At 41.3% G+C, this 11,604-nt stretch overlaps 1 protein-coding gene across 1 annotated transcript in view; it reads left to right on the top strand.

Annotated features, from left to right (window-relative positions):
• The first annotated feature begins 2,204 nt into the window (after window positions 1-2,204).
• Window positions 2,205-11,604, top strand: part of Cht7 (chitinase 7) — a 119,089-nt gene continuing 109,689 nt past the window's right edge. The window contains exon 1 of the mRNA XM_053782336.2: window positions 2,205-2,403. Coding sequence (XP_053638311.2) covers window positions 2,401-2,403 — 3 coding nt within the window. The 5' untranslated portion in view covers window positions 2,205-2,400. The remainder of the gene's footprint in view (window positions 2,404-11,604) is intronic.

Raw genomic sequence — 11,604 nt, 5'->3', positions numbered from 1 at the left:
GTTAGTGGTAAAGTTGATGAAATTATTGGTTAGCTGATGAGGCTAGTGGTTAGTTGATGAGGGTACTGGTTAGTTGATGAGGTTAGTGGTTAGTTGATGAGGTTAGTGGTTAGTTGATGAGGCTAGTGGTTAGTGATGAGTGGTTAGTGGTTAGTTAGTTGATGAAGTTTATTGGTTAGTTGATGAGGTTAGTGGTTAGTTGATGAGGTTAGTGGTTAGTTGATGTTATTGGTTAGTTGATGAGGTTAGTGGTTAGTTGATGAGGTTAGTGGTTAGTTGATAGTTATTGGTTAGTTGATGAGGTTAGTGGTTAGTTGATGAGGTTAGTGGTTAGTTGATGATTGGTTAGTTTATTGGTTAGTTGATGAGGTTAGTGGTTAGTTGATGAGGTTAGTGGTTAGTTGATGAAGTTATTGGTTAGTTGATGAGGTTAGTGGTTAGTTGATGAGGTTAGTGGTTAGTTGATGAAGTTATTGGTTAGTTGATGAGGTTAGTGGTTAGTTGATGAGGTTAGTGGTTAGTTGATGAAGTTATTGGTTAGTTGATGAGGTTAGTGGTTAGTTGATGAGGTTAGTGGTAAAGTTGATGAAATTATTGGTTAGCTGATGAGGTTAGTGGTTAGTTGATGAGGTTAGTGGTTAGTTGATGAGGAGTGGTTAGTTGATGAGGTTAGTGGTTAGTTGATGAGGTTAGTGGTAGTTGATGAAATTATTGGTTAGCTGATGACGAGGGTAGTGGTTAGTTGATGAGGTTAGTGGTTAGTTGATGAGGTTAGTGGTTAGTTGATGAGGTTAGTGGTTAGTTGATGAGGTTAGTGGTTAGTTGATGAGGTTAGTGGTTAGTTGATGAGGTTAGTGGTTAGTTGATGAGGTTAGTGGTTAGTTGATGAGGCTAGTGGTTAGTTGATGAGGTTAGTGGTTAGTTGATGAGGTTAGTGGTTAGTTGATGAGGTTAGTGGTTAGTTGATGAGGTTAGTGGTTAGTTGATAAGGTTAGTGGTTAGTTGATGAGGTTAGTGGTTAGTTGATGAGGCTAGTGGTTAGTTGATGATGTTAGTGATTAGTTGATGAAGTTATTGGTTGATTGATGAGGTTAATGGTTGATTGATGAGGTTAGTGATTGGCTGATGAGGTTTGTAGTTGATTAATGATGATAGTGGGTGATTAATTTTGTTGGTGGGTGATTGACGAGGTTAGTGGTTGATTGATGATGTTAGTGGTTGATTAATGAGGTTAGTGATTGATTGATGATGGTAGTGGTTGATTACTGAGGTTAGTGGTTGATTGATGAGGTAAATAGTTGACTGAACTTATACTCGGCAAGAAGACCGGAAACTGAGTACAGAAGGGACAGAGACTGCAGACTTCGCTCTAAGGGAAAGATCTAGGGGTGAGCATAGTACCTAACATATCACCAGAGACTCAAATCAACTGAATAGCCTCTGGAGTCAGTGTTCACCAGACAGAATATCAACAGAGAGTCATTCCTGGTCCTTCATAAAATATATGTCAGGCCCATCTTAGAGTACGCAGCGCCATCATGGAACCCACACCCCAGGAACCGTGTTAAGAGACTGGAGAAAGTGTTTAGAGATTCAAGAACCAGGGAAGACCTGATAACCTACACAATGTACAGAAGACTGATAGGGTAGAGAGGAATAGGCTGTTTTGAGAGGCGGGAAACAGGTGCTCAGGGGCACGACTGGACGTTGAAAACATAGATGAACCACAGAACACACACAGGGCCAGGAGCTGTGACTCTACCTCTGCAACCACAATTAGGTGAGTACACACATACATTGATCTTGGATTAAGGAAGTCAGAAAAGGGTAACAAGAGCTCTGGAAGAAATGCCGTCTGATTGGTCGCCTGGAACGATTGGTCTCATTTGCTCGAGTTATGATTGGCTAAGAGTTGCTGTTGCTGCTGTTGCTGCTGTTGCTGCTGTAATTCAAAGATTTCACTTTGCAGTATCTGTTATGCCAAAGAAAACGAGAAGAAATAAACAGAGCTGAAGTTTGTATACGGAATTGATCTTAGGGGAGTAATTTGTGGTTATGAGGTGTAGAGGGGGAGGCTAGGAGGGGAGATAATGGGGAGGAGCTTAATGTTGGAGGGTTGGGAGGAGTGGAGGCTGGAGTGAAGGAGGGATGGGGGGGGGTTACTGCACACACACCATCAGAGAGTTACAGTGTGGGTGGCAGTGGTGAGAGTGGGGTACACCGCGCGTCTCTCCTCCTAAAGTGTCTCTCAGATACACGTCTCTATCTCTCCAGGACCACAACACTGCGTCTGAGTGTTAACATCTGAGTGTCGAGTGCGATAACGTCTGAGTGTGTGAGTGTGGTGCGTTAGCCGCCTCTAGAGTGTTCACGTTACACCCTCACTGTTACACTGATCTAATGGTAAGTCTGTCACTCTTGTTAAATTACACCAAGTGAAGAGCTTACACGCTCATGGTGTGGCATGATTTACAAGTTGCCACGACAAGTTTACAAGCTGCCATCACACATTTCCAAGCTACCACCACTGATTTACAAGCTGCCATCACAGATTTACAAGCTACCACCACACATTTCCAAGTTACCACTACTGATTTACAAGCTGCCGTCACAGATTTACAAGCTGCCATCACAGATTTACAAGCTACCACCACTGATTTACAAGCTGCCATCACAGATTTACAAGCTGCCATCACAGATTTACAAGCTACCACCACTGATTTACAAGCTGCCATCACACATTTACAAGCTACCACCACACATTTACAAGCTACCACCACTGATTTACAAGCTGCCATCACACATTTACAAGCTGCCATCACAGATTTACAAGCTACCACCACACATTTACAAGCTACCACCTCTGATTTACAAGCTACCATCACAGATTTACAAGCTACCATTACAGATTTACAAGCTACCATCACATTTACAAGCTACCATCACACATTTACAAGCTACCATTACAGATTTACAAGCTACCATCACACATTTACAAGCTACCATTACAGATTTACAAGCTACCATCACAGATTTACAAGCTACCATCACAGATTTACAAGCTACCATTACAGATTTACAAGCTACCATCACATTTACAAGCTACCATCACACATTTACAAGCTACCATTACAGATTTACAAGCTACCATCACACATTTACAAGCTACCATTACAGATTTACAAGCTACCATCACAGATTTACAAGCTACCATCACAGATTTACAAGCTACCATCACAGATTTACAAGCTACCATCACAAATTTACAAGCTACCATCACAGATTTACAAGCTACCACCACAGGTTTTAAAGCTGCGACCAGAGATTTGCAAGCTACCGCACCAGATTTACAATATATATATATATATATATATATATATATATATATATATATATATATATATATATATATATATATATATATATATATATATATATATATATCGTGCCGAATAGGTAAAATTGGTCTGTTAGCAAGAACTCATTTCAAATTAACTTCTTTCTAAAATTTTCTCTTATACGTTTAAAGATATACTTTTTCATTTATGTTAACGTAAAAATTAATAATTTTGTTAACGTAAAAATTAATAATTTTGTACCAAAAGAACCTTAAAAAACTTACCTAACGTTATTATAAGAAGCGCAGTTTAATTTAGCCTAATCCAACTAAATATATTATAGATAAGTTTACGATAATTTAATAATAAACAAACAACAAAATAAATTTTTCTTCGTTAGGTTCAGGAAGATTTTTGCGAAATCATTGCATACACAAATTTTCGCTTGCCTTATTCGGCAAGAAGTGCGTTGCTATTTAAGACAAAATCGCAAGTTTTACCTATACGGCACGATATATATATATATATATATATATATATATATATATATATATATATATATATATATATATATATATATATATATAATGTGTGTGTGTGTGTGTGTGTGTGTGTGTGTGTGTGTGTGGTGGTGTAAATATTATACAGAAAATTCGGAGTGTGGAAATTAGGAGAAGGTGTGGAGTTAATAAAAGTATTAGTCAGAGGGCTGAAGGCGGCTTGTTGAGGTGGTTTGGTCATTTAGAGAGAATGAATCAAAGTTGAATGACATGGAGAGCGTATGAATCTGTAGGGGAAGGAAGGCGGGGTAGGGGTCGTCCTCGAAAAGGTTGGAAGGAAGGGGTAAGGGAGGTTTTGTGAGCGAGGGGCTTGGACTTCCAGCAGGCGTGCATGAGCGTGTTAGATAGGAGTGAATGGAGACGAATGGTATTTGGGACCTGATGAGCTGTTGGAGTGTGAGCAGGGTAATATTTAGTGAAGGGATTCAGGGAAACAGGTTATTTTTATATAGTCAGACTTGAGTCCTGGAAATGGGAAGTACAATGCCTGCACTTTAAAGGAGGGGTTCGGGATATTGGCAGTTTGGAGGGATATGTTGTGTATCTTTATACGTATATGCTTCTAAACTGTTGTATTCTGAGCACCTCTGCAAAAACAGTGATTATGTGTGAGTGTGGTGAAAGTGTTGAATGATGATGAAAGTATTTTCTTTTTGGGGATTTTTTCTTTTTGGGTCACCCTGCCTCAGTGGGAGACGGCCGACTTGTTTATATATATATATATATATATATATATATATATATATATATATATATATATATATATATATATATATATATATATATATATATATATTATTGTGTTAACACTTATAGGTACTGAGTTTAAGAGTATTAATCCCTTAATTAACTACGAGAGTGGGAGCGTTGGAGTGGGAGTGGACCAGAATCTAAAATGGGTTGAGTGGAACAGAGATTGGAGTGGGAGCGAGGTATAGATGTTGGAGGGGTGAGTGGGACAGACTGGAATGGAGTGGGATACAGAGACTGAATTGGGATGAGTGGGACACAGAGACTGGCGTTGGGTGCGTGGGACATAGAGAATAGAGTAGGGTGAGTGGGACACAGCCTGTAGTGGGGTGAATGGGACACAGAGACTGGAGTGGGGTGAGTGGGACACAGAGACTGGAGTGGGGTGAGTGGGACACAGAGACTGGAGTGGGGTGAGTGGGACACAGACTGGAGTGGGGTGAGTGGGACACAGAGACTGGAGTGGGGTGAGTGGGGGACAGACTGGAGTGGGGTGAGTGGTGTTGGAAGTAGGGCGGAGAAATTCGCATCTGGACGCTGTCTCCGACCAGCCGGTGACTCCATCTCTTGGGAAATGTTGGTGTGGGGGAGAGTGTGTGTGTGGAGTGTGTGTGGAGTGCGTGTCGAGTGTGTGGGAAGTGTGTGGGAGTGTGTGGAGTGTGTGGGGAAGAGTGCGGGGAGAGTGTGTGGGGAGAGTGTGTGGGGGAGAATGTGTGTGGGGGAGTGTGTGAAGTGTGTGTGGGGGAGAGTGTAGGGGAGTGTGTGTGGGGGAATGTGTGTTGGGGAGAGTGTGTGGGGTGTGTGGGGGAATGTGTGGGGAGAGTGTATGGGGGAGAATGAGTGTGTGGGGGAGTGTGTGTGAAATATGTGTTGGGGAGTGTGTGTGGGGAAGAGTGTGGGGGAGCGTGTGGGGAGAGTGTGTGGGGGAGAGTGAGTGTGGGGAAGAGTGAGTGCGTGGAAGAGTGCGTGGGGGAGTGTGGAGTGTGTGTGTGTGAATTCACCGAAGTCGAATCTCAGCTCCTGGTCCCGCCTCTTACACTTCCGCCACCGGCATTACTCGTACAGGCCTCCTGGGACCTGTCATACCTATCCCTGAGACTGTGTATTAACTTGTCCTCTGCCACGTCCTCATCTAACTCATTCCACCTTTATACCACCCTGAGGCTGAAAAAGTATTTCATAACATCTCTAGTTAATATGTGACTTTAGCTTCCATCCAACCCCCCCTATGCACCTATGTGTTCACAGAAACACATAGGAGAGTTGTTTTACATATATATGATGTAAATTTATTACACATGTTAAGAGGCACGTAAGTGCCTCTTAACATGTTCATTTTCCACTATAATCTACCTTGTCCATAATTACTATCGCATTTGCTTTGTCTGTTTCGTAAGGTGAAGTCCAGGATCTTTCCTTAATTCATGGTATAACTTAACAAATCTTTGAGGAGAGTCGTGTAGCAGAGGTCAGAGCTTCGCTCAGACCTCTGCTACACGGGACGTCCCGTGTAGTTCCGTATCACATCCAACCTACCCAACATTCTCCACCTGACTCTCCACCTTATATATATATTCATGTACTCTTTACAAGGTCGCGCCCTTGATCAGCCAGATTATGATACTACTGCTCAAACTTGCACCCAAGAGAGCAGAGCAGGACATCGCGTATTATCCCTGAGCCATGAAAGGATGTCAGTCACGTTCTTCACCGATATGATATCCAACTTGATAGACTCAGAAAACAGACATACAGAACTATTGTCAAGACCTTCGTGAACATATGCATGATGGACAAAACTGAGCCCATGCGTTTATTTGCGAGTTTTAATTTACCCAACCACCCAACACAGGGTCCAAAGACAATGATGGGGGAGCCTGATGGCTCCAGCACAATGGTGAACGTAAAATGTTTTGGTGTGGAACGCACAGGGACTACGACAAGACCCTGATCATAGCCACACAACAACTGAAGTGTATTGATATCTCCTGGAGATCCTCAGACGACCCGGGTCATCTTAGGATTAAGACCCGTGTCAGGACACAGTTCCTGACGAATCAGTTTACCCAGGTAGATCTGTTTGTGACTTGATAAAGTCCACTGTGTGGGCGGAACATTGTCAATAAAGGATCGCAGTATACTGCATTTGCGTCGGTATTTTATACCTTTTATTTTCAAAAATCACCTCTGGAATTGGCCACTACTCTCAGGAGGTTTATATACCGATGACGGAAAATGAAATGACCGAAAATTTGACGGAACAGTGTGAACCGTTGGCAGGAATAAACCAGCACTCGTGTAGCACCTGGACCCGAGTCACGGACCTGGACCCGAGTCATGGACCTGGACCCGAGTAATGGACCTGGTCCAGAGTCACGTACCTGGACCCGAGTCACGTACCTGGACCCGAGTCACGTACCTGGACCCGAGTCACGTACCTGGACCCGAGTCACGTACCTGGACCCGAGTCACGTACCTGGATCCGAGTCACGTACCTGGACCCGAGTCACGGACCTGGACCCGAGTCACGGACCTGGACCCGAGTCACATACCTGGACCCGAGTCACGGACCTGGACCCGAGTCACGGACCTGGACCCGAGTCACGGACCTGGACCCGAGGCACGGACCTGGACCCGAGGCACGGACCTGGACCCGAGTCATGGAATTCTTCATAGCAGCTCAGAATGCCACTAGCACAAGCACTTAGTGTCCTTTAAAGAAAGGACACTGAGTGGCTTCCCCTTCCTTTCTGCTGACCTTCTCCCTCCCGACCTCTTCAGCGCCCCTTTTCTTGAATGTATCTTCATGTCACTGTGGTTTTCCGAGCCTTGAAGCGACCCAGTGTTGCATTCAGTTGCCAATCCGAAGAACTTCAAAAATATATATTTATACACACAATTCATCTAATAAATTTGCCCAAAAAAAAAAAAACTTGGACACAATTCACTCAGAATTTAAGAAACAAAGGAGGAGAAAATGTAATGTGTAAAAATTAATCACGTAATTTCAAAAGTAAAGTATTGTTTCGTCACTCTCAATTGTGTTATTGTGTGTTGCAGAAAATGTTTCGTGTTGTGTTGGCTTGTCTTGGTTCTCGACGAGGCTTTTGTCACTGTTGTAAGATGATGCTTTTATTTTCCCCTCGCGTGTGTGTGTGTTTGGCTCATTCATAATGTAGCCGGTGAATAACTGCACCGTGAACAATAGAGGTCCCAGTAGCGAGCCTTGAGGGTAAGACACACTTTGTAACACGAGGTTTATTGAGACAACGTTTCGCTCAGGGTCGAACTTCAACAAGACTTGATAAGGATGTGAACAACTCAGAACATTGTATAAAACAGCGCTGCATAACAGCACTCCACCCCTACTTCAGAGGGAGTACACGTCACGTAAACAGGTGACATGCAGCCTTAATGGCCCTGGTGTGTCGACACGCTTTATACCCAAAAATATCAACCATGAAAGAGCACATATATATGCAAAACGTTACCTTGAACAAATCTGCTTGGATTTCCTATTAATTTCTGCATCATTACAAGCTCCTGACGAAGTGTTGATTGCAACACATATGGTGTTGCAATCAATATATATGTACATATATACCCCGAGGTTGATGTCCCTTAATGTATAGATGAATCTTATTATGGCTAGCTGGCCCAGTGGCTAACGCGACGGTCTGGAGTTTTGAGACTCTGATCGCGGGTTCTATCCCCACCCGTGGTATGGTTAGTCATGTTAACTTTAATGTCTTTTTAAGGGATTGAAGTGTTCTCGGGTGGTGAGGAACAGGTGACATGCAGTCTTTTAAGGACCCTGGTGTGGTTGATAGGCTTGAAATTCCACCGACAAGCCAGTCTTTGCCTATGTAAACTTGTTACTATGTAACAAGAATATTTATAGTGATCCAGTCACTTCTTACATTTTCTTCCTCTTTCTTTGTACCCATAACTCTTTTTTTTCCTGCTCTGTCTTACCACATTTCTTTTCCTCATTAACGATATTGTGGTTGCCTTAAAAATAGGAGGGAAGAGAGTGATGGGGAGAGAGGGATGAGGAGAGATTGATGGGGAATAGAAATAACAGGGAGGAGGGGGTGTGCCCACTGCAAGGTTTTTCACTATTGTGTAGACTGAAGGACGCTGTTGTTTGTGCTGAAAGTTTTTGTCCATTATTGCTGATGTGTGTGTGTGGCAGCGTAAGTTTATTTAGGCACATGTACACATAATTACAGTTATCATAGTACATAGTGTAAATATCTAGGATAATCCCCAAAAAACAAGTCAGACAAAAGTGAGTTATTTCCATTGTGGTTCTTGTAGGTTATAAAGGAAGGAACACTGAGAGGAGAACGTGTTGAGGGGCATGATTGGAGCACCTTGGGAAGTACGTGTTAATTTGTGTACCCTGACTTCCTTACGAAACAGATAATATAAAAGTTATCCCTTAAGACTGCTAATAACAGTGACCGCTCTGGTGATCATATCTCTCACTTTTATGCTATTTTCTTCGTAATATTGCGCCTTTTATGTCTCTTTTTCGTTAAGATGTTGTGTATTTATATTTAAATTTTTATATTATGTGATTTTATGTTAACAGATTCTTATTTATATAAGAACAAGGGAATTTTTTAAAGTTTTCCGAAATTTAATTTTTTATTTTAGTATATCCGTAAGATGTCTCCGAGGATATTTTTTAAGGCATGTCAATATTTTTTTAATATACTACTTGAAGAATATATTTAAAGAATGAAGATTATCATGTCTTCAACGGTAGAAAGCAAATATTTACTCCTGACAGCTGGGACTTCAAATTTTTGAGAAATATCGAAAAAAAGATTCCCGATGTATATATACATGAGGTATACAGCAGCAGTAACAACAACGTCAACAAACAACAGCAGTAGTAACAACAACAGTAGTAACAACAACGTCAACAAACAACAGCAGTAGTAACAGCAACAGTAGTAACAACAACGTCAACAAACAACAGCAGCAGTAACAACAACAGTAGTAACAACAACGTCAACAAACAACAGCAGTAGTAACAGCAACAGTAGTAACAACAACGTCAACAAACAACAGCAGTAGTAACAGCAACAGTAGTAACAACAACGTCAACAAACAACAGCAGCAGTAACAACAACAGTAGTAACAACAACGTCAACAAACAACAGCAGCAGTAACAACAACAGTAGTAACAACAACGTCAACAAACAACAGCAGTAGTAACAACAGTAGTAACAACGTCAACAAACAACAGCAGCAGTAACAACAACAGTAGTAACAACAACGTCAACAAACAACAGCAGTAGTAACAGCAACAGTAGTAACAACAACGTCAACAAACAACAGCAGCAGTAACAACAACAGTAGTAACAACAACGTCAACAAACAACAGCAGCAGTAACAACAACAGTAGTAACAACAACGTCAACAAACAACAGCAGTAGTAACAGCAACAGTAGTAACAACAACGTCAACAAACAACAGCAGCAGTAACAACAACAGTAGTAACAACAACGTCAACAAACAACAGCAGCAGTAACAACAACAGTAGTAACAACAACGTCAACAAACAACAGCAGTAGTAACAACAGTAGTAACAACGTCAACAAACAACAGCAGCAGTAACAACAACAGTAGTAACAACAACGTCAACAAACAACAGCAGTAGTAACAACAGTAGTAGCAACATCAACAAACAACAGCAGTAGTAACAACAGTAGTAACAACAACGTCAACAAACAACAGTAGTAGTAACAACAGTAGTAGCAACAACGTCAACAAACAACAGCAGTAGTAACAACAGTAGTAGCAACAACATCAACAAACAACAGCAGTAGTAACAACAGTAGTAACAACAACGTCAACAAACAACAGCAGTAGTAACAACAGCAGTAGCAACATCAAACAACAGCAGTAGTAACAACAGTAGTAACAACAGCATTAACAAACAACAGTAGTAGTAACAACAGTAGTAGCAACAGCATCAACAAACAACAGCAGTAGTAACAACAGTAGTAACAACAACGTCAACAAACAACAGCAGTAGTAACAACAGTAGTAGCAACATCAACAAACAACAGCAGTAGTAACAACAGTAGTAACAACATTAACAAACAACAGTAGTAGTAACAACAGTAGTAGCAACATCAACAAACAACAGCAGTAGTAACAACAGTAGTAACAACATTAACAAACAACAGCAGTAGTAACAACAGTAGTAGCAACAACGTCAACAAACAACAGCAGTAGTAACAACAGTAGTAACAGCAGTAGCAACATCAACAAACAACAGCAGTAGTAACAACAGCATTAACAAACAACAGTAGTAGTAACAACAGTAGTAGCAACAACATCAACAAACAACAGCAGTAGTAACAACAGTAGCAACAACATCAACAAACAACAGCAGTAGTAACAACAGTAGTAGCAACAACGTCAACAAACAACAGCAGTAGTAACAACAGTAGTAACAACGTCAACAAACAACAGCAGTAGGAGCAACAGTAGTAACAGCATCAAACAACAGTAGTAGTAACAACAGTAGTAACGGCATCAACAACAGCAGTAGTAACAACAGCATTAACACAACAGCAGTAGTAACAACAGTAGTAGCAACAACGTCAACAAACAACAGCAGTAGTAACAACAGTAGTAGCAACAACGTCAACAGACAGCAGTAGTAACAACAGCATTAACAAATAACAGTAGTAGTAACAACGTCAACAAACAACAGTAGTAGTAACAACAGTAGTAGCAACAACGTCAACAAACAGCAGTAGTAACAACAGCATTAACAAACAACAGTAGTAACAACGTCAACAAACAACAGTAGTAGTAACAACAGTAGTAGCAACAACGTCAACAAACAACAGTAGTAGTAACAACAGTAGTAGCAACAACATCAAATAACAGCAGTAGTAACAACAGTAGTAGCAACAACATCAACAACA

Source organism: Cherax quadricarinatus, chromosome 38 (genome assembly GCF_038502225.1).
Source record: "Cherax quadricarinatus isolate ZL_2023a chromosome 38, ASM3850222v1, whole genome shotgun sequence".
Classification (NCBI taxonomy): Eukaryota; Metazoa; Arthropoda; class Malacostraca; order Decapoda; family Parastacidae; genus Cherax; species Cherax quadricarinatus.
Note: the sequence above shows the minus strand (reverse complement) of the source record. Positions and strands in the feature narration are given on the sequence as shown.